Source organism: Coregonus clupeaformis, unplaced genomic scaffold (genome assembly GCF_020615455.1).
Source record: "Coregonus clupeaformis isolate EN_2021a unplaced genomic scaffold, ASM2061545v1 scaf0632, whole genome shotgun sequence".
Taxonomy (NCBI): domain Eukaryota; kingdom Metazoa; phylum Chordata; class Actinopteri; order Salmoniformes; family Salmonidae; genus Coregonus; species Coregonus clupeaformis.
In genome coordinates this window covers 82325-106615 of record NW_025534087.1, presented here as the reverse complement: position 1 = coordinate 106615, position 24291 = coordinate 82325, and the positions used below count along the sequence as shown (strand labels likewise).

Genomic DNA, 24291 nt, shown 5'->3' with positions numbered 1-24291 from the left:
GCATCCTGTATGAAGGAAGTTTGTAGTAGTTTTGGGAGCCAATGCCAACTAGCGTTAGCACAATGACTGGAAGTCTATGGCATGCTAGCAGTTACTATAGACTTCATAGCGCTAATGCTAGTTAGAAACTTCCTTCAAAATGTAGAGACAAATATATGGTTCCATTCATTCATTGATTTTTAGAACATTTTCAGGTCATTGTTTGTTTTCAGTGGAAAGTCCAAATACATTATTTTTCAGATGTTGGGGGTAAAACTGGCAAAGCTATAATGTTTATTTATGCTCCATAAAGTTGTCCTAGAATCTGTTGTTACCCTGACCTCTCCCACAGATTCCATCAGGTTACTACATTCAGACCATGACCTCTAACCTGCACCTGAACAGCTTCCTCCTGCCCATCGGTGCCATGAACGTCATCAGCATCCTACCTCTGCTGCTGCTGGCCCCTCTCATGGAGTGTGTCACCTCCTGCTACCTGTCCATGGAGAAAACACCCTTCTCCCACGCCAGAGTCATCAGTAAGCACACACACACACACACAGAGAAAGACACACACACACCCTACTGGTGTACCTGCCCCCTACTGGTCTATTAGAGACAGACAAGAGACGTTTGAACGAAATGAATGCTTCTTTCTCTTCCCAGTCTTCCTCTCTTCTCTGTTCCAGGCTCTGTGATCTCCTTCCACCTGACACCCAGTCATATCAGAGGCATCTCCCTGCACTTCCTCCCCCTGTGGAATTACTGCTACATAGATGACTGGAAATAGCTGATTCATTGGGTCAATCAATTCAATAACAGAGCAATTCCAATGTCATGATTTTGACTTTTATATTGAAAGATCACATTGATTCAGAATACAGAATTGTTTGGATTCATACATGTACATGGGTGATTTAAATATTCTCATCTGATCATAAATGGATCAACAATGATCCCAGTTTCTGATTTGACTGGTTTGCCAGTACTACAGTTTACATCAATAGAAAAAGAGACACATTTACAGAGGATTGCAACAGCCAAGAGGTGATCAGGTAGACAGTAAAAGTCTGAAGCCTGAGTGTCAGTCTGTATGTGCCATCATGCCATCTGTTTAGCAAGACCACTAACAGATCTGGGACCAGGCTTTTATTTTTATTTTTACAATAACTTTAAAAAAGGGGAATTGAACCAGATCAGAGGCCTACTGGAAGACTGTTAATAACCCAGAAGCTCTCCATCAATATGTCTGAAATGGTTGAAATCATCTGTACCTACTGGTAATTATTGAGATATGATTTTGTACCAATCCCAAACCCAGGATAGAGGGGCTGAGTGAATGTGGTCTGGACTCTGTGGAGGAGGGTCATTGTGTCAGAGACGCTGTAGAAGGACAGAGTTCCTGCCCTGTGGTCCAGGTCCACTCCTACTCTGGAGGAGCAGGGGACAGATATTTCTGTTTGATTAGCATTGTTCCAAAACCTACAATGGGGGGATAGCACTCCAAAGTCCAGGACTGACTGTTACCTAGAAATGTAGACTCTGGGACCTTTCCTTTCCTGATGATCCCTTTATATGACACTACTATTTCAACCCATCCACCGCTCCACTCTACCTCCCAGTAGCAGACTCCAGACAGGCCCTCTCTACACAGCAGCTGTCTCCAGTAGTCAGGATAGGGCTGAGCTTTATCAGTGGCTGTCACCTTCCTGTTTACCTCAGACAGCCTGAGTTCTGGATGAGCTGTATTCAGATCCAATGTCAGCTGGAGGACGTCTGACTGATGAAGAACAAAACCCAATAAGTAAAAGAAAGAACATGTATGTTGTCTTTGAGAGGGTGTTTGAATATCACTTACAGAGGGACAACTCTTCTTTGGTCTTCAGCTAAGGAGACATTTCGAATTCTGTCACTATTAAAAAATGCAACTTCATATCACATGTATCAAGGCAGTTGAGTTACCTGGAGGAAATGGATGTGATCCTCTGTGTGTGAGAGCTGCTCCAGCTCAGTGCTTCTCTTCCTCAGCTCAGCTATCTCCTGCTGCAGTTGCTCCAGGAGTCCTTCAGCTTGAATCACTTGAGCCTTCTCTTGGGCTCTGATCAGCTCCTTCACCTCAGAGCGCCTTCTCTCAATGGAGCGGATCAGCTCAGTAAAGATTGTCTCATACTTACTAACTTCTGCCTGTACAGAGCACTGATAACTCACAGAGAGAGAGGAGGGGGTCAATTTCCACTGTTACTGGATTCCAGACAACCTGTTCCCCAGTGTTGTCTTGGTACTATTTTCACAAGTGTGTGGTAAAATTTCACAACTCTTAGAACAAAACTCATCACAGATCGTCAAAAAGGCTGTTACTTTTTTCTTCAAAACTTGAAGCACATTTTCAATTGACTAAGTACAAAACACAATACCACACAGTAACATTTTCACCAAAACCTAAATCAGTGTTTCATCTAGAAATAACTTTCATATAAAGTAAATGCCTTTCACAATGCAATGCTCACAATACTTTTCATATGATTCTCTTCTCATTTGTTTAAATACATTTGACCATAACTTAGTCTAACTGCGCTTAATGGTTAATCACTTAACCGGGGGTAACTGTATATGCCATGTCTGCATGTTTGTGCATTTGGTTTATAAAAGGGATGTCTAAGCCAGAGAGAGACAGCCGTTTCATGGAACTGCTCGGCTTTCGTTATTAGATAATAAAAGTCTAATTCTTGGATTCACAGGCTCCAGTTTCTTGTGAGATATGTTTGAGTTGACTACTTCATGAGTCATATATATTTCTACAACAGCAGACGGCAAGGAACTGTTGTGTCTAATGAAGTCTGGGGGCCATCGTTGTTGACCATGTGGTAAACAGAGGCCTTACCATGGCAGAGGCTGCCAGATAAGTTCACCCCAATCTGAAAAGATCAACTGTCAATTAAATCATAAGAACATTTTCTCCAAGAAAACCGGTAAGTCTGCTGGATATGCGCTATGCTTTACCATTACATTTACAATAAATTACATGTTGTAATGCATGTGAATTCACATAACTTGTTCCAGTATTCTTCCAGTATGATCTACTGACAGTATACTCTTGTTCTACCCTCAGAATTGACAGAAGACCCCCATGGTGGTGGTCGTGTGCTGACCGACCAGCAGGAGTGGGCAGTGGTGGAAATGGTGAGGGCCAGGAATGACATACGTCTGTCTGAAATAAAGCAGGCCATTGAGGAGAATGATGACACCTTTGCCAATGTGGCATCCATCAGCCTACCAACAATCACCCGCCTTTTGAAGAGGCACCAGGTATCTATGGAACACATTGACCTGGAGCCTTCTGAGAGAAACAACTGCGGGCCGAGTATGTTCAGGTACAGCACTATATAAATACACTGTATTACTGTTGCTATTAATGCACATGCTACTTCACAATATCATAATGGAACTATACTGTAAAAATAACTACCCAAAATATATTTTTAGACGGTGATGGTGCTTGATGCTGCTGTGAACCATCACTAGTATATCTTTGTTGATGAAGCGGGCTTCAACCTGGGCCAAAACTTGGCGCCGTGGGCGGAACCTCATCTGCCAACGGGCGTCCGTCCAAGTGCCTGGACAACGCGGGGGAAACATTTCCAAGAGCAGCAGCTATCTCTGAAGATGGTGTGGTAGGACATAGACCATTACTTGGATCCTACCACGCTGCACACCTCATTGTGTTTCTCAATGAAATTGAGCAGGCCTGTCAAGGTGAAGGGGTCACCTATGTCATTGTGTGGGACAATGTCAGGTTCCACCATTCAGAGGTGGTTCAGGCATGGTTTCAGGTCCCTCCCTGATTCGTGACCCTATACCAGCCCCGGTACTCTCCTTCCTCAACCTTATTAAATTATTTTTTTCATCATGGAGGTGGAAGGTGTACGATCGCCATCCCCATGAGCGTGCCACCCTCCTTCTGGCCATGGAAGAGGCATGTGATGACATCAATGCAGACCAATGTCAAGCTTTGATTCAACATGCCGAAAGGTTTCTCCAGTGGTGCATGAACAATGAGGACATTTACTGATGTGGATGAGAATTTATGGCCAAATGCTCTAGATAGGGCTTGATGCTAATTAATGCGTGCTAAACATTATTTTATTTTCATTCATGTAATGTTTCATTTAAATGTCTTACATCTAATTACAGACAGTACTGTATGTTGCAATTATATCAGAAAAATAAAAAAAAATCCCCATGAATGATTGTAGAGGATGTCATCATTGATCACACCTTTGATTACACATTGGATCGATATCATGGAAATGATAGATTGTCAATGTTGTTGGGTAATGTAAGTGTATTGCCTAATGTAAACTGTAATCTACAGTACTGTAGCATATTAATTTCAGCACTTCTAAGGGTTATTTGAAACAATTATCTTGCAGTGATTGCTATTGGATTAACTGGTAGTTAATGATATATTTTCAATTGAGTAGTTTTAAGTTGTTTTGGTTATTAAACCAATGCTCTCATTACATTTATATTTTGAATCAATGGTTGTGTGGTGAGAGATGTTTCCAATCCAAATGAATGCACAATGACAGGTTTTGAATGAAAGACTGGCTGGTTACAAGCGTGACCAGCTTGGAGTTTTATACTAAGAGTTGTGAAAATGTACCACCTGCTTGTGAAAATAGTACCAAAGTGATTAAAACAAAACCGTAATAGGATTTTTTGGGCGGGGATGAATTGTTAATTGATTTTCAATAAGGAACACTGAGGGAAAACAACAGAAGAAAAAAGGGGGACGCAACCACTACAGTGAGGGAAAAAAGTATTTGATCCCCTCTCAAATCAGAAGGATTTCTGGCTCCCAGGTGTCTTTTATACAGGTAACGAGCTGAGATTAGGATCACACCCTTAAAGGGAGTTCTCCTAATCTCAGCTTGTTACCTGTGTAAAAGACACCTGTCCACAGAAGCAAACAATCAATCAGATTCCAAACTCTCCACCATGGCCAAGATCAAAGAGCTCTCCAAGGATGTCAGGGACAAGTTTGTAGACCTACACAAGGCTGGAATGGGCTACAAGACCATCGACAAGCAGCTTGGTGAGAAGGTGACAACAGTTGGTGCGATTATTCGCAAATAGAAGAAACACAAAAGAACTGTCAATCTGTCTCGGCCTGGGGCTCCATGCAAGATCTCACCTCGTGGAGTTGCAATGAACATGAGAACGGTGAGGAATCAGCCCAGAACTACACGGGAGGATCTTGTCAATGATCTCAAGGCAGCTGGGACCATAGTCACCAAGAAAACTATTGGTAACACACTACGCCGTGAAGGATTGAAATCCTGCAGCGCCTGCAAGGTCCCCCTGCTCAAGAAAGCACATATACATGCCCGTCTGAAGTTTGCCAATGAACATCTGAATGATTCAGAGGAGAACTGGGTGAAAGTGTTGTGCTCCAAAATGGAGCTCTTTGGCATCAACTCAACTCAGCGTGTTTGGAGGAGGAGGAATGCTGCCTATGACCCCAAGAACACCATCCCCACCGTCAAACATGGAGGTGGAAACATTATGCTTTGGGGGTGTTTTTCTGCTAAGGGGACAGGACAACTTCACCGCATCAAAGTGACGATGGACGGGGCCATGTACCGTCAAATCTTGGGTGAGAACCTCCTTCCCTCAGTCAGGGCATTGAAAATGGGTCGTGGATGGGTATTCCAGCATGACAATGACCCAAAACACACGGCCAAGGCAACAAAGGAGTGGCTCAAGAAGAACCTCATTAAGGTCCTGGAGTGGCCTACCCAGTCTCCAGACCTTAATCCCATAGAAAATCTGTGGAGGGAGCTGAAGGTACGAGTTGCCAAACGTCAGCCTCGAAACCTTAATGACTTGGAGAAGATCTGCAAAGAGGAGTGGGAAAAAATCCCTCCTGAGATGTGTGCAAACCTGGTGGCCAACTACAAGAAACGTCTGACCTCTTGATTGCCAACAAGGGTTTTGCCACCAAGTACTACGTCATGTTTTGCAAAGGGGTCAAATACTTATTTCCCTCATTAAAATGCAAATCAATTTATAACAATTTATAATTTTTTGGTTGTTATTCTGTCTCTCACTGTTCAAATAAACCTACCATTAAAATTATAGACTGATCATTTCTTTGTCAGTTTGCAAACGTACAAAATCAGCAGGGGATCAAATACTTTTTTCTCTCACTGTAACATTCCAGTATAATATTCTACTGAGGCAACCACTAACATTACAGTATAATATTCTAATGAGGCAACCACTAACATTACAGTATGATATTCTAATGAGGCAACACACTAACATTACAGTATGATATTCTAATGAGGCAACCACTAACATTACAGTATGATATTCTAATGAGGCAACCACTAACATTACAGTATAATATTCTAACGAGGCAACCACTAACATTACAGTATGATATTCTAATGAGGCAACCACTAACATTACAGTGTGATATTCTAATATTCTAATGCCAGTGAGCAAACCTCCAATCTCCACCCTATTCCCTATGTAGTGCACTACTTTAGATCTGGTCAGAAGTAACCTAGTGCACTACGTAGGGAACAGGGTGTCATTTGGGCCAGAGTCAGTAACTCCCCTGGGTATGAATTGTCTCTCTATCTTATCTGTCTTCTATATGATGTTCTCCTCTCCTCCTCTCTTCTCTCCTCTATTCACTCTATTCTATCATCCACACCACATGCCAGCTTCAACACAATCCATTTACAAGTTAAAGACACACCTTGGAATAAATAGCAAAGGAAAACTACTACTAGATGGATTTTTTAATTCCCATCACTATGAATCATATTTAATAACTGAACAGTAGCAGACCTAACTTCATCTGTTCCTGACTCTAGATAGTGGATTAAAAAGACCATCAATCTCCAATGATATTAAAGTACAATTCTGAACATTACTGATATACTGAGTGGCAAGTCAAGATATCTGCTGGGTTTTTATTGTTTGGTTAATAGCACCACCTGCTGGACAGGTTTAATGTTGCTTGACTGAGCAGTACGGGAGAATAAAAGATGCCAAATTTAGGGCCGGTTTCCCGGACATCTCCATTGAACATGCTTTTTATTCTAGGACTAGGCTTCATCTGTGTCCGGGAAACCGGCCCATATAGTTCAATTAGCAAGTAAGTAACACTACCTGTTCCATGATACTGAGGAAAATGACATTGAGACAGAGAACCAATTGAGAAAACATTTCAATGGTTCTGAATGACAACCAACATACATTAACAGCATACATCATGATTAATGTAAATATATAAGATTAAAACATTGCACTTAAAAAAATATGAATGCATTGAATTGTAATTCACAACATCTTCTGAAGATCAAATCAATCAAATCATTGTACATAAAAACAGAGCAGAATGAATCATCAATCAATCAATCAATTTTATTTTATATAGCCCTTCTTACATCAGCTAATATCTCGAAGTGCTGTACAGAAACCCAGCCTAAAACCCCAAACAGCTAGTAATGCAGGTGTAAAAGCACGGTGGCTAGGAAAAACTCCCTAGAAAGGCGAAAACCTAGGAAGAAACCTAGAGAGGAACCAGGCTATGAGGGGTGGCCAGTCCTCTTCTGGCTGTGCCGGGTGAAGATTATAACAGAACCATGCCAAGATGTTCAAAAATGTTCATAAGTGACAAGCATGGTCAAATAATAATCAGGAATAAATCTCAGTTGGCTTTTCATAGCCGATCATTAAGAGTTGAAAACAGCAGGTCTGGGACAGGTAGGGGTTCCATAACCGCAGGCAGAACAGTTGAAACTGGAATAGCAGCAAGGCCAGGCGGACTGGGGACAGCAAGGTGTCATCATGCCCGGTAGTCCTGACGTATGGTCCTAGGGCTCAGGTTCTCAGAGAGAAAGAGAGAACGAGAGAATTAGAGAGAGCATACTTAAATTCACACAGGACACTAGATAAGACAGGAGAAGTACTCCAGGTATAACCAACTAACCCCAGCCCCCGACACATAAACTACTGCAGCATAAATACTGGAGGCTGAGACAGGAGCGGTCCGAGACACTGTGGCCCCATCCGAAGAAACCCCGGACAGGGCCAAACAGGAAGGATATAACCCCACCCACTCTGCCAAAGCACAGCCCCCGCACCACTAGAGGGATATCCTCAACCACCAACTTACAATCCTGAGACAAGGCCGAGTATAGCCCACAGAGGTCTCCACCACAGCACAAACCAAGGGGGGCGCCAACCCAGACAGGAAGATCACGTCAGTAACTCAACCCACTCAAGTGACGCACCCCTTCTGGGGACCATCACCACCAGCATGACTAGTATCTATGTGGACCCTACTACAGTTTAACCAGCTCAGCTATAGACTACATCAGCATGACTAGTATCTATGTGGACCCTACTACAGTTTAACCAGCTCAGCAGTACTATCATAGAGCCAAAACCCAGGATAGAGGGGCTGAGTGAATGTGGTCTGGACTCTGTGGAGGAGGGTCATTGTGTCAGAGACACTGTAGAAGGACAGAGTACCTGCCTTGTGATCCAGGTACACTCCTACTCTGGAGGACTGAGGGCCTGATACTTTAGTCTCAACATTATTGTGTCTGAAACAATAACTACCTCTACGACACTGTAAACTCCAGGACTTGTTATTGTATCCAAATGCACCATTTGTCCCTGTTCTGCTGATGTCTTTATATGAGACTGCTGTATCACACCACCCACTCCACTCCACCTCCCAGTAACAGCGTCCAGACAGACCCTCTCTACACAGAACCTGGTAGTGGTTGGTGAATCTGTCTGGATGAAGAGGATATGGTTGGACTTGGCCTGTATAGGTCACCTTTCTGTTCCCTTCAGACAGAGAGAGGAGTGTGTGTGCTGTGTTTGGGTCCAGTGTGAGCTGACAGGAATCTGGGAGAAGAGCAGAGCAGGGACCAATGAGGGGAGTTAGAACAATAAGTGAAGTCAGATACTGTATCTACCCTGTCTTTGATTAGAGCACAGCAGAGATCAAATCAGAAAAATATGAGGAGTCAGATAGATACCCAGTCTTTGATTAGATCTACTATTGCTATATATTTCTAGAGGGATTGTTAGGAGTGTCAGTAAAAAGAGACTGTTAGTTACTTCAGAATAAAGAGACTCACATTGTAAGAACTGTTCTCTGGTCTTGGGCTCTGGAGGCAGTACAACATCCACTATATTCACTACAGACACACAAACACATTCACAGAGAGAGGGAATGTTATTATCATACCATATTCCACATGTATATGACTAGTAGGGAACTTTCAATGGTTTAAAGTTGATGTTCTTATTATTTTTAACACACCTGTAGTGGGGATCTTGGTCCATTCTCCTTTAAGGACGTCTTCTAGTTTCTCTCTCAGTTCAGACACAGTCTTACTCACATCTCCAAAGTACTGAAGAGGACGGACAACGATGCTGGGTAAGTCTGAAGATACACTGGTACCGGAGAGAGACTGATAACTCTGGAGAGAGAGAGAGAAAGAGAGGGAGAGAGAGAGAGAGAGAGAGAGAGTGAGAGAGAGAGAGAGAGAGAGAGGGAGAGAGCGAGAGAGAGAGAGAGAGAGGGAGCAGAACTAAATGATTGAGAGTTTTAATTTCATATCACATGTATCAAGGCAGTTGAGTTACCTGGAGGAAATGGATGTGATCCTCTGTGTGTGAGAGCTGCTCCAGCTCAGTGCTTCTCTTCCTCAGCTCAGCTATCTCCTGCTCCAGTTGCTCCAGGAGTCCTTCAGCTTGACTCACTTGAGCCTTCTCTTGGGCTCTGATCAGCTCCTTCACCTCAGAGCGCCTTCTCTCAATGGTGCGGATCAGCTCAGTAAAGATCTTATCACTGTCCTCCACTGCTGCCTGTGCAGAGCGCTGTTAAGAGAGAGAGAGAGAGAGAGAGACTGACTTGTCTTACTTTAATGAGCCATGCTCATTACACGAACACCCCCATTCCTAAAAGCACATTGCGTGCCACCACAACCTCCATACAATCACATTATACAGTACCCAACACCACAGTACAATACACCATCCAGCACCACATTCCAACCGTCCATCCAACCCCTCCTCTCCAGCCGTACAGACAGCCCCCCTGAGCCCCCATACCTCCTGAAACATCTCCACACTGTTGATCATTTTGTACAACTCAAACTCAACCCTAAGGCGTCAACAGTAATGGCATTACCCTGGCAACACAGAAAAAACATGATGAACAGTCTGTCATTGCAGAAAACGGACACCCCTCCCCAACTCCCAGGTCAACCCGAGCCAACCAGCTATTGGTGTCCAGGGCTCCATGTAATACCCTCCACTGGACGACCCCTGACCTTTCCAGCACTGGGAGCTTATAGAGCACCCTCCACCTATACCCTGCCATGCTCTCAGCCCCCACAACCCCCTGCCACTGATGCCCCTTCACTCCCACTAAGCTCAGAGTGTTAAAAGTCAGTAAGTCCTCCAGACTCTCCTGCCAGTCCCCAGTCTCTGCTGTCACTTGCAGTGGTGGAAACGGTGGTGGCCCCTCCTCAGGCTGCTCCAGCCCTCAGTACTGCAGCATAGAAATCAGAGACCCCTGCTGTATTGAGTCTCTCCTGCCGCATGATGAAGAGCTGCTGATCCAGCCCCAAACCACCAGCCCTCCTCAACAGAGCACTTGCTGGTTCCCTCCAGCCCACCTCCGTACGGTACAGTAGCCTCTGTGCTGCTGAGTCAGAACGCTGCCACCCTGACCAGAAAAGATTCACTAACTTGCGCTGCAGGTCCACAAGCAGACCACCGGGGGCGTTGAGAATGGCCAATTTAAGCCATAGAGAGGATGCCACCAAGTTGTTGATGATCAGCACCGTCCTCTGTATGCCACTTGGGAGATGAGCCACCTCCACTTCGTCAGCCTCGACACCACCGCTTGTGACACTCCTTCCCAGTTCTTCCTATCCCAACCCTCCGAGCCCAGATACACCCCAAGCATCTTGAGCCACTCACAGCCCACTGCAACCCCCCTGGAAGCTGCGGAGGTGCCCTGTCCCTCCATGCCCCACATAACAGAGCCTCACTCTTGCCCCAGTTTACCTAAGCAGAAGACGCCCCCTCGTACACCCTCAAACTATTCTCCAGGGCCTGTAGGTTCTGCTCATCCCTAACCAACACAGACGTCATCAGCGTATGCTGACCCTGCTATGCCTGTCCACAACCCTATGCCTGGCTCCCACACTCCCTGTAGCCTCCTGCGTAGCAGGCCCAGAAAGGGCTCAATAACAAGAGTGTATAGCTGCCCTGACAGAGGGCATCCCTGGTGAATGCCCCTCCCTACCCAGACTGGCCTACTGAGCCCTCCCCACACCTTGACCATACATGAAGCCCCAGCATACGACCGCGACATTACGTGGTCCTCTGTAGCTCAGCTGGTAGAGCACGGCGCTTGTAACGCCAGGGTATTGGGTTCGATCCCCGGGACCACCCATACACAAAAATGTATGTACGCATGACTGTAAGTCGCTTTGGATAAAAGCGTCTGCTAAATGGCATATTATTTATATTTATTTATTTAACATTTGATCACAGGCCACAAAATTCTCCCCACAACCAAAACAACACATTGAACAGATATTCATGGTCCACCCTATCAAAGGCTTTCTCCTGATTATGAACCGATTGTCTGTGTTTGAGCGTCCTGGTACACAGTACGTTTGGTCCTTGTGTACAATAGAGTCCAGGTGGGACTTGAGTCAGTTAGCGAGGACCTTGGTAAAGACCTTATAGTCCACACAGAGCAATGCCACAGGCCTCCAGTTCTTTATGTCGCTCAAATCCCTATTTTGGGCAGGAGAGTCAAAGCCGGTGGTCTACAGCTTAGCAGCAGCTCCCCCACCCCGACGCACTCACGCAACACACGTTCTGTCCAATAATTCCCCAGAACTTTTTATAAAAATCCACAGGCAGACCGTCTGAGAGACAGCAGCTGAGAGTTTGTGTAAGGCCAGGGAAAGGTCTATTTGATTTCTCTGTGACTGAGAGAGTTTGGAAAGGTCTGTGAGCAGAACCTGAGAACACCCAGGATAATAATAATAATAATAATAATAACAATATGCCATTTAACAGACGCTTTTATCCAAAGCGACTTACAGTCATGTGCATACATTTTTACATATGGGTGGTCCCGGGGATCGAACCCACTACCCTGGCATTACAAGGGCCATGCTCTACAGAGGACCACAGAGTTCTGCCCTCTATAAATCAGAGTACAACTCCACAGCCTCATCTCCTCACAACAGAAGTTACCCACCCATCAGGCTCCCTCATCTCCCCCACAACAGAAGTTACCCACCCATCAGGCTCCCTCATCTCCCCACAACAGAAGTTACCCACCCATCAGGCTCCCTCATCTCCCCACAACAGAAGTTACCCACCCATCAGGCTCCCTCATCTCCCCACAACAGAAGTTACCCACCCATCAGGCTCCCTCATCTCCCCACAACAGAAGTTACCCACCCATCAGGCTCCCTCATCTCCCCCACAACAGAAGTTACCCACCCATCAGGCTCCCTCATCTCCCCCACAACAGAAGTTACCCACCCATCAGGCTCCCTCATCTCCCCACAACAGAAGTTACCCACCCATCAGGCTCCCTCCTCTCCCCACAACAGAAGTTACCCACCCATCAGGCTCCCTCATCTCCCCACAACAGAAGTTACCCACCCATCAGGCTCCCTCATCTCCCCACAACAGAAGTTACCCACCCATCAGGCTCCCTCATCTCCCCACAACAGAAGTTACCAACCCATCAGGCTCCCTCATCTCCCCACAACAGAAGTTACCCACCCATCAGGCTCCCTCATCTCCCCACAACAGAAGTTACCCGCCCATCAGACAAACGTAAAACAAGGGATTTTCTTGGTTTCCTTGTTTTCCTGTGAAACAGAGAACTGCCTGTACTATATATAATATACGAGCTTTTTCTCTTTTTGTGTATGGGTGGTCCCGGGGATCGAACCCACTACCCTGGCGTTACAAGCGCAGTGCTCTACCAGCTGAGCTACAGAGGACCAGGTGCAGACACATTTATGAAAGCAAAGACAAGGTCATTATTTGGGCTCTAAACACTAACAACCTACCCTTACACACCTCTTTTGCTACCCCTGCACTAAGATTTCTGCCATGGCATTTAAATGTTTTTGGTTTACATATTCCCCCAGTCTCTGCCGCCGTTCATGTTAAGGAAGTCTAACCGTGAAATCTCCATAAGAGGTGGGAGGGAAATCACCACAATCAGAAACCAGTAGAGAAGCCCATAAAGCCACCATGCCAGAAAAAAACATCCATTTAAGCAGATTCTGAAGACATGCCCTTAAGAACCCATGAGCCATTTTCTCAGCCTATACCGCTTCCTGGGTGAGAGGACACTAAACCCCTCATTCTTCATCACGTGTTGTACTGATCTTACAAACCTTCCAGGATCAATCAAATAAGACTCCAGCAGAACCTTATTTTTCCCCTTTAGTCTCCATCAGGAACCTAGAAAGTTCTCTCACCGTATATACTGGGCCCTCAGCCTGACTGGCTGTCAGCTCTGGATCCAATGAGCCGTCTGAAAACGAGACGCCTTGTCCTCCGCTCCCGCAGACTCACCTCCCCCCTCTTCCTCTTCCTCCATTGGCACGGTACCGTCCTCCTCCTCCCCAGTCTCTGCCCCCCTGCACTTCCCCCTGATCAGAGCCTCTTCCCCAATGACAGGCAATATTTCCTGGGATGAGCCCACCAAGCCTTCGCCCACCGGAGTCTCTGTTACTACAGAAACCTGCCTCAGCTCATGTAGCCCAGCTGCAACCCTCCCCACCACCGCTTTCTCCACGGCCTGCGCACCACCACTTGGCCATGCACTACTACCATGTAGCTCAGTTGGTAGAGCATGGGGCTTGCAACGCCAGGGTTGTGGGTTCGTTTCCCATGGGGGGACAGTATGAAAATGTATGCACTCACTAACTGTAAGTCGCTCTGGATAAGAGCATCTGCTAAATGACTAAAATGTAAAAAATGTATTCTCCTCCCTCCTGGTACCCCTGCCATTTTTTTGCAATTCTGAGTAATCACTATTTTAGTACAGATTAGTAAGGAAAAACACTTTATTCAGTACTACTGCAGTTGCTTAATAATTCCAATAGATGGAAGCATGAGACCATGAATGACATTTCAGAAGATTAGTTTAGTTCTCTCCCTGGATACACCACCACTCCACCTCACAGGAAAACTCCTCCTGCCTGAGCTTTTTACTGTCCCTTTCCACACTGCTAACGCAAGAGGAAGGACTGAAAAAGCATTTAACACATTACTGTGAAGTAATATAATGATGATTAATGTTTATTATTACCTTTTTTTATGGTCATGTTTTGAAATTATACTTCATTACTATAATGATTATCAATAACCCTGAACATTAATTCAGTCACCTCTGGTCGACAAAAACTTATTTTCCTAGTACATTAATTGTCAAATTCATCAACCAGCATCGAGCACTCCGCCTTCTCACGCAAGCGAGGGGCATGTTGAGGTAAATATGCTAACCGCGACGTTTGCATTATGTAATTTATTGGTGGGCTGGAAGATGCAGTGTTTTTTCTTTTCTATTCAGAGGCTATTTACTCCCAATATGAGATAATTTTATGTAGAAGGTTTTTATAATGCATGTTTACTAGGGTTGAGGTTAGCGCATCTGAGTAGGGATTATTTGGCCGGGGTTCAATACCTGTCCTACCTATCAATCATATTGCTGCTTGTAGCCTATAACTGATGATCCCCACACTAGAAACACCGAAAACTATCTGTGCTAGCAAACCCTGTGTTCCACCCCTCCCCTGTGTAACCTTGAGGTTTGTTAAGAAACAAACACTTGTCTACGAAAAGAGACATGTTTAACAGATTCCGCTTGGCACCCAGCCGAGAGCACACGAAAACCACTTGCAAATTTACCAAAACTAACCAACTACTTGCGGTCTGTTCATAAATAATAAACGGAGGCAGATTAGCCACCACCACTCTTATCGAAAGAGGCGAAATCTGCACCAACACACCCCTCACAAAAATCCCACTCACAACAAGACAAACATTTTTCATTAACACAACCACCGCCTTGTTCATTCTGGATGCAGAGTGCAAATGTTCTGCTCCAACCTGTTCGCCGACCATGAGCAAAACTTCCTCCACACCTTTCTCCGGAACGCACCCGAAGCGACAGCGTTTCTTCTCCACTCGGATGAGGCCATCACACCGCCCTAACAAACTACCCCTACTCCCCCCTCAACTCTAAACGATAAACAGTGGACACAAAAAAACAAACCCTCCACCTTGAGAAAATAAATTCATTAAATACGCAAGAACCAAAAGAAAAAAGAATAGTAGCCCTCCTCACGAACCACAAAACTCTCACGCAACCAACTTCTTCTTCTATGATATAATGGCGGTCCACAAACCAACGTTAAAGGTGCATGCCGCCACTTACTGTGCTGGAGTGTGTGGTCAATCACGGTTTCCAACATTTCTAAATCCTCCTACCTACCTCAGTACTTCTGAGAAGATAAAGAAGAGCCCTACTAACTTCTAATAGACCCTCCCCCCATCCCCAAAATCCCTTCCAACCCCCCCCCCCCCCAACCCTGTCCAACCTCAATGACCCTACACTTCAATCTTTCCCTCTCTTCAACATACTTACAACAATATAACAACACATGCTCCACCGTTTCATCGACGTACCCTCCAGACACAAACCATTCACATGCTTGCCAACCAGATGTAATGACGAGTTCAATGTACAATGTCCTAAGCACAATCGAGAAAACACCACCTCTTCCTTCCTAATCTGACCTTTGAATCTTGGTCCACCGACATTTCCCCCAACTGGACTATAATATAAATCCATTATACTTTGTGATACAAAATGGGAAAAGGGGAAATTATAATAATACAAAAAACACCCTTCCAACTAACCCTACACTCATTAAATACCCATTACCCCATTCCACTACTTTGACCCTATCTGCTCCTGCACCATGCCAACGGCCTGGGAGGACGGGACACCACCACTCAACACACCCTGTAACTCTTCTGAAGTCTAATCTTGTATGCCCAAATACTTCTCTGCAGCTGCCACCACAATATCTATTTTCGGTGATTTACGTTCCATTTCTGCGGTACAGTTGATAACCATTGCTATGAACGCTAAGAAGCTAACTTTACTAAAGCATATATCACTCGTTGGCCTATCCCTCTGTGCTGGCACAGATCTACTACTCACAGGGATCCTCTCAGGATCTCTCACCCTTGACCCATCCTCCTCTACTTCCTTCACTGCCTCAGCATACGACACCTTCTGCACTACTCTGACTCTAGCCACCTCAACCTGCCTCTCTCGCACCAGACACTTCAGATCCCCAGCAACATGGGCATCCCAACAGTTGACACACACAACTTTATCCACCAAAACTACACAATCCTCTATCCCATGCCCTCCTGCACACTTCCCACATCTTGGAATCTCCCTCCTACAAACTGCTGCAACATAACCATAAACGTTGCACCTGAATCAGCACAGTGGATTCGCCACAAAAGCTCTAACAGGATAAAAGATATATCCTACCATGACTTTGTCGGGTAAAGACTCAAAACTCAAAAGGACTGACAGTGACTACTCTGTTTCACCACGCTCACCACCGGGTCTGTGTTGCACCAAACGGCGGGCATCACAAACACCAGGAAGCTTAAACTTGAATTGCTCCACCTCCACAATTAATGCTACCCCAGAAATCACTCCTTTCAATGGTGCCCTGTTCCTAAGAGCAAAGCAAGAAACAGATCTTGACCCAAGTTGCGTGACACGGAGCGCCCACTCCCTCTGGTCAGAAGAAACACAAACAAATATCACAAGTCCACTACAGGTTACCTTCACTGATTCAACTGCACCCAACTCCTTTCCCACCCACCCTGAAACTACAAATGGATCTGCCAAAAGGTATGGATCCACGTTCTCCTACAATGTATCTCCTACTGCACCAGATTCTTCTTTATCATGTCCATTGATGCCAGGTTCCGAGCTCTTCACCACACCTTCTACCTCACTTAACTTTCCCTCATTCATTTCCATTTCACCTCCAGAACTCAGTCTGGCGAATGGCTCACTCTGTTTGCACTTGAGTTATAACATTTGAAAGTTTTTATTCCTTTGAAACTTTTGTGAGTGTAATGTTTACTGTTCATTTCTGATTGTTTATTTCACTTTTGTTTATTATCTATTTCACTTGCTTTGGCAATGTAAACATATGTTTCCCATGCCAATAAATCCCTTTGAATTGATTTGAATTGAGAGAGAGAGAGAGCTCCATGTTAATGTATAGGGGACATGAGTCAGTCATGGTTACTCAAGGTTTTGTGATGAGGTAGCCCCGCCTGCAACTTCAAAATCTGTGTCGGCCTTTGGCCCGATAAGGAATGCCCTCTTGGTGAAACGGTCAAGATGTTGGTTTCTCCTGTGGTTGACCTGGGTTCATATCTCACCAGTGACATTAAGCAGTATATTCTCTGAAATGGGTCCAAACAGCCTGTTTCCAACAGTGGGTCAGTGGGATTGGAGAGGGGCCTCTCTCCCTCTCTCTCTCTCTCTGACTGGAGGAGAGAAGTGAAATGATGCCTCTCCTCTGGTCAACAATACTCACCTTGAGAGACTCCACAGCCTGTTGGAGCTCCTTCAGCTCCTTCTCTCTCTCCTGGAATCTCTGCTGGACCTTCTGCTGACTCATCCCCAGCTGCCTCTGTGGAGAATCACTCTTCAACGAGCTATCAAGCTTTATTTGTCCAGTAGATCAATAGTATAGTAATGGGACATAGGGCACATAGAAGATAGGGATTAATATGTTGAGGAAGTGTCTGTGTGAAATTATATTATTATATTGTTATGTGAATGATTATAGTTTTAACAGTGCACAAAACAGGGGAGCTGATTGGGTGTTTGATAACAAATTACAATGGTGTTTGACTTTAGAAAATGGTGATACATTTGGAGACTCTGGGTTAACACATCTATATAATCAAGGTTTGTGTTCATTTTTGTTCTGCCCTGGATCGATATCATTTAATGATCTCATATTCAAACAGCCTTAGTTCCTACTGTATGTTTAATTATTTGTTTATCAGACAGTCACCAACAAGTTGTTCTGGTCTTACCTGTTTCTCAGTCCTCTCTGCTGCAGCTGACACTGTATCATGGCCTTTATGTTCATCCATTGTACACTGATAACAGATACACTGCTGATCGGTACGACAGTAAACCTCCAGCAGTTTGCCATGATGAGAGCAGATCTTCTCCTGTAGTTGTGCGGTGGCTTTGACCAGCTTGTGCTTCTTCAAAGCAGAAGATTCATTGTGAGATTGGAGGTGAGTCTCACAGTAAGAGGCCAGACACGCCAGACAGGACATGAGGGCTTTCTGCTTTCTGGTCCCAGTGCAGACATCACACGCCACATCTCCAGGTCCAGCATAGCACAGAGCAGGAGGGGGAGCAGCCTGGAGTCCTGTCTTCTTCAGTTTCTCCACCACTTCAGCCAGCACGATGTTTCTCTTCAGAACAGGCCTTGGGGTAAAGGTCTGTCTGCACTGTGGACAGCTGTAGACACATTTCAGATCATCCTGATCCCAGCTTTCTTTAATACAGCCCATACAGTAGCTGTGTCCACAGGCAGTAGTCACCGGATCCTTCAGTGGATCCAGACAGATGGAGCAACAGAACAGTTCCTGATTCTCTGCCATTTTGGTGCTCTCTCCCGTAGGTTAAGCAATGGCAGTGTCAAAGATGACTTTCTGTTCAGTGTCAAAGATGACTTTCTGTTTCATGGACCTCTACACCAGAGGACAGGAAGTGGCTTCCTACTTGACTGTGTACTCTGTATGTAGAGGGGGTGTGGTTTCATCGATAAGGAAGTGTGACAGAGTGTTGGGTAGTAGGCAGAGATGGTTAGTATTTATGTTTGAAATACATATTTTAATACTTCTGAATATTTTGTCATTTGAATTACACTGGGCTTAACTACACTCCAATGCATTTTGTATTTTGTACTTTCAGAATACTAAATCGTTTTCTATGCAATTTTTTATAGCGGTTCACATCTTGTGGCCCCCCCTTTCACCCTGCAATGGTATCAGAAGTCTGATAGCACTATGGTGTGATAATAACATCTGCTAAATGAATTACATATAAATGTATATGGGAAAATGTTGATAAAAACTTTTTTGAGGGAAAATGTACTTGATACGATTGTAATATATTGTTGTCTCACCTGGCTGTCTTAAGATGAAGGCACTAATTGAAATTCGCCCTGCTAAATGACTAAAATGTAAATGTAAAAATGAATAATTGCAAAGCATGCTGAGTATTATTCTAAAGAGCTCCGCCCCGAAACAAGGCCAAAAATAATACCCAGTGTGCTTTGCAGTTAATTTCTTATGTTAATTTTCACATATACATTTACATTTGAGTCATTTAGCTTATCCAGAGTGACTTGCTCAACTAAGGTAGATAGCAAAATACAGTATCACTGTCATAGCAAGAAAAAAGGTTTTGTCACTGTTTCTGAGAATGTTGTTGGTGTTCGGATCGGTTACTTGCAAATGTGTTTTTGTATTTAAAATGAATACATTACATTGAATGAAATACATTACAAAATACAAGTATTTAGTAGTTTATTTTGATACATTGATCTTGATGGTATTTTGTATCTGTATTTTGTAATTGTATGTAGTAATTTCTACCCATCCGTGGTAGTAGAATACTCTGTCTGCAGGGTTTTTTTAGGACCAGGACACTGGAGGCAAAGGACCGGTTTAAACAGGAAAATGTCCTGGAGTTTTATTAAAAATAAATGTTTCACAAATCACTTTGAAAAGGCATTGAAAAGGCAAAATAAAATACCTATCTCTCCTCAGAGCATAATTACTGGGCAATCACTTACAAACTCAAGAGATCAGGGTGTTGTTTCAGTTCTCGGAACAGGGTTCTGAGAACTGACACATCTCAGTTTTCAACCCTAATGCTGAGCTGTTGTGAATTCTATCTCAACAACAGGATGCTGCCCCTCACCCAGAAGCTGTTTTGGCACTTCGCCTAGAACAGTTGGTTTAGACAGAGGACCAGAAAGAGGAACTTGTGCGACACACTGTTCTAATGAAGTTTTACTGGCAGAAGGTTTTCTTCATTATATCTTCTTCACACAATAACTACGTTTAGTACCTTTAAGACTAACTGTATGTCATCTTACTTAATTACCTTGTACCTAAGTCAATTTCTGTCACCACAAATGTTATCCACAAGTTCATCTGACTGGGGAAATAAATATAGGGCTTCATTGACAACATCCTGAAGTATCCCTTTAAGTCAAAACTATAACTGAAATGTCTTTGGCCACCATACCAATCAAAACGATATCAAAAGAGTTCATCAAGAGGTCCATAGTCTTTGAGATAGTGGCTGGGTTGGAGACCCACCAGCCGCATGGTGGCTCACCAAATGGGCATAGAGAGTTGACTGCAGCAAGGTGTACTGCTTAACTAGGATGTGGCCCTAATTGGAGAGTGGCTTTAGGGTGGAGTACGCTTCCAACAGCAGGCATTCCCTTCAACATGTTACAGAAGATAATGTGGAGACAGAGATGGGCAGTATCTCTGTTAATACGTATTTGAAATACATATTTCAATGACTTTTGACTATTTTGTCATTTGTATTGCACTGGCCTGAACTACAATCCTATGTATTTGGAACAAGATACTTTTGAGACCTGTAATTTGTAAAAACATTTTGTTGTTGTAAAATACAACATATTTTTCTATCCCATTCTTTATAGGGGTTGGACATTTTGTGTTCCCCTTTCATCCTGCATTGGTATCAGAAGTCTGATGGCACTATGGTTTGATAAAGTGACTAGTAAATGACAAAAATGTGTACTCTGTATGTAGAGGGGGTGTGGTTTCTTTGATAAGGAAGTGTGACAGATTTTTTGGTAGTCGGCAGAGATAGTTTGTATTTATGTTACATGCATTTGAAATACATATATTAATTACTTCTGAGTATTTAGTCATTTGAATTATGCTGGGATGAACTACACTCCAATGTATTTTGAAAATACAAAATACTTTTCTATACCATTTTTTAAATAGCGATTCACATCTTGTGGCCCCCCTTTCACCCTGCATTGGTATCAGAAGTCTGATAGCACTATGGTGTGATAAGAGCGTCTGCTAAATGAACTAAATATACATGTAAAAAAGAACACTTGAAAAATATGCTGGGTATTAAAATAATGGGCTCTGCACCCAAAAGAAGGCCAATAATAATACCCAGTGTGCTTTGCAATTGTTCATTTTTACATTGTCATTTTAGTCATTTAGCAGAGACTCATATCCAGAGAGACTTACCATCAGTACATTCAACTAAGGTAGATGAACAATCTCATATCACAGTCATAGAAAGTTAAAAGCTGTTTTCTTCCGTCACTGAGAATGTTGTTGTAGTGAAGGTGTATACTAGCAAATGTATTTACCTGTATGTATTTGTATTTTATCTACATACAACTACAAACGTATTTTGTATTTAAGTTTGATACATTAGTCTTTAGAGTATCTGGTATTTTTAACAAGATCCATTTTTGATGTACAGTATATTTTGCCCATCTCTGTGTTGATATATCGTCTCTCAGTGACTAGCTGATTTGGTTATGGCTACCTAGATTCATGTGGAGATCACAACACCCTTCTCCCCCGACAGAGTCATCAGTAAGCACACACACGGCACACACACGGACAGACAGACAGACAAACAGACAAACAGACACAAACACACACACAGACAGAGACACACACACGCACAGACACACACAGACACAGACACATACACGACACACACACACACACAGACACACACACACACAGACACACACACAAATACCATCCACATCAATGAGCCAGTCAATGTTAATGTCTCTCTCTCTCTCTCTCCCTCTCTCTCTCTCTGTTTCTCTCCCTGTCCCCTCCCTCCTCTCCTCTCTCAGTGCTGGGTCATGCGTGTGCGGCCCAGTCTGTCCTGGTAGCGGGCCTGTCTGAGGTCCACAGGAAGGGCTATCCTCTGACGGAGCAGGCCCTGTCAGGGAAGGTGCTCCAGGTGTCCTCCATGGCCTGCTTCCAGCTGGCTCCCCCAGTACATCCTACTGGGGCTGGCTGAGCACGTATTTCTGACACACCTATTGCTGCTACATTGTTCGTACACAGAGACAAACTGGGTTTGAGATTTCGAATGTCAATGGACACCATATAATAATAATAATAATAATATGCCATTTAGCAGACGCTTTTATCCAAAGCGACTTACAGTTGTGCGTGCATACATTTTTTTGTGTATGGGTGGTCCCGGGGTTCGAACCCACTACCTTGGCGTTACAAGCGCCGTGCTCTACCAGCTGAGCTACAGAGGACCACCATATGTAGTTAGGATGAAGTTAGAATGTGGAGTTTTGGAACCAACTGCCAACACGGAGGATAGTATTCTGAACTCTGGAAGCTAGGGTTAGGATGCCCCCTACTGGTGTATTAGAGACAGACAAGAGACGTTTGAACCAAATGAATGCTTCTTTCTCTTCCCAGCCTTCCTCTCTTCTCTGTTCCAGGCTCTGTGATCTCCTTCCACCTGACACCCAGTCATATCAGAGGCATCTCCCTGCACTTCCTCCCCCTGTCCTACAGAGGGAGCTGTTTCCTGGGAGCCCTCATCATCCAGCTGGTCTACCTACTCTCTGGAGGTAAAGGCTTCACTAACAGATGCATCATCGTAACCATAGAAACTGAAGAGGAACATACATTCATGTTGGAATGGTTGATGGGGTTCTGTCTGCATTATGGTGATTCAGTCCTATGGCCACTGATAGTACTGTTCTCCTGTCCAACTACAGGTAACTTCTACCCAAACACACTGCATGAAGGGAATCTGGAGCATTTCTTCTTCTTCTTAGCCATGTTGATGACCATAAACACTCGGGTGTTCTGGTGGATATCTTCCAGGTCCAGTATGAGAACCTCTCATGTATCAATATAGTCACTGTAGATGAGGCAAAGGACATGAGGATTTTCAGTGATACAAATTTGAGAATTTCCTTGACCCCTTGAGGTGACCTGAACAAAGTATTAATATAGTCTGTGCAGATGAGACAGGTGACAGTATTGAGACAGGTGACAGTATTGAGACAGGTGACAATATTGAGACAGGTGACAGTATTGAGACAGGTGACAGTATTGAGACAGGTGACAATATTGAGACAGGTGACAGTTTTGAGACAGGTGACAGTATTGAGACAGGTGACAGTATTTGAGACAGCTGACAGTATTGAGACAGGTGACAGTTTTGAGACAGGTGACAGTATTGAGACAGGTGACAGTATTGAGGCAGGTGACAGTTTTGAGACAGGTGACAGTATTGAGACAGGTGACAGTATTGAGACAGGTGACAATATTTAGACAGGTGACAGTATTGAGACAGGTGACAGTATTGAGACAGGTGACAATATTGAGACAGGTGACAGTTTTGAGACAGGTGACAGTATTGAGACAGGTGACAGTTTTGAGACAGGTGACAGTTTTGAGACAGGTGACAGTATTGAGACAGGCGACAGTATTGAGGCAGGTGACAGTATTGAGACAGATCCACCCTAGCAGTCTCTCCTCCCCTGTGTCCCAGGAACCTAGACCTGAGTGTAGTGCAGAGTAGAGGAGTAGGAAGCACCCTTCTGGCAGAGAAACTCCTGCAGTACAAGACCTGCCTGTGATTCTACGACACCATGGAACGCTCCTCCACAACAGTCTCCATAGAAACAGTGTTGTGACCTCTACACTACCTTAGTCCCCTGTAGCGCTGGACAAATGCATGTGGACACCTAATCATCGAACATCTCATTCCAAAATCATGGGCATTAATATGGAGTTTGTCCCCCCTTTGCTGCTATAACAGCCTCCACTCTTCTAGGAAGGCTTTCCACTAGATGTTGGAACATTGCTGCAGGGACATGCTTCCATTCAGCCACAAGAGCATTAGTGAGGTCGGGCACTGATGTTGGGCGATCAGGCCTGGCTCGCAGTTGGCGTTCATATTCATCACAAAGGTGTTCGATGGGGTTGAGGTCAGGGCTCTGTACAGGCCAGTCAAGTTCTTCCACACCGATCTCGGCAAACCATTTCTCTATGGACCTCGCT

At 44.3% G+C, this 24291-nt stretch overlaps 1 protein-coding gene and 1 pseudogene across 1 annotated transcript; one reads left to right on the top strand and one right to left on the bottom strand.

Annotated features, from left to right (window-relative positions):
• The first annotated feature begins 319 nt into the window (after positions 1-319).
• On the top strand, positions 320-24029 carry LOC123485251 (annotated as a pseudogene).
• On the bottom strand, positions 8405-18887 carry LOC121540829 (tripartite motif-containing protein 16-like). The gene is made up of 6 exons (XM_045216186.1): positions 18232-18887; positions 17724-17819; positions 9664-9897; positions 9338-9497; positions 9153-9212; positions 8405-8916 (listed from the first exon to the last, which is right to left on the bottom strand). Exons 1-6 carry the CDS (start codon positions 18811-18813, stop codon positions 8405-8407), a joined length of 1644 nt encoding a protein of 547 aa, XP_045072121.1. The 5' UTR covers positions 18814-18887.
• Positions 24030-24291: the final 262 nt, after the last annotated feature.

Bases quoted from the DNA above. Each gene is read 5' to 3' on its own strand.
- LOC121540829 (XM_045216186.1), bottom strand. From the start codon at position 18,813: ATGGCAGAGAATCAGGAACTGTTCTGTTGCTCCATCTGTCTGGATCCA. The intron at 9,498-9,663 runs GTAACTCAACTG...CTCTCTCTCCAG, and splicing joins ATCACATCCATTTCCTCCAG to AGTTATCAGTCTCTCTCCGG. The intron at 9,213-9,337 runs GTGTGTTAAAAA...GTGTGTCTGTAG, and splicing joins GACCAAGATCCCCACTACAG to TGAATATAGTGGATGTTGTA.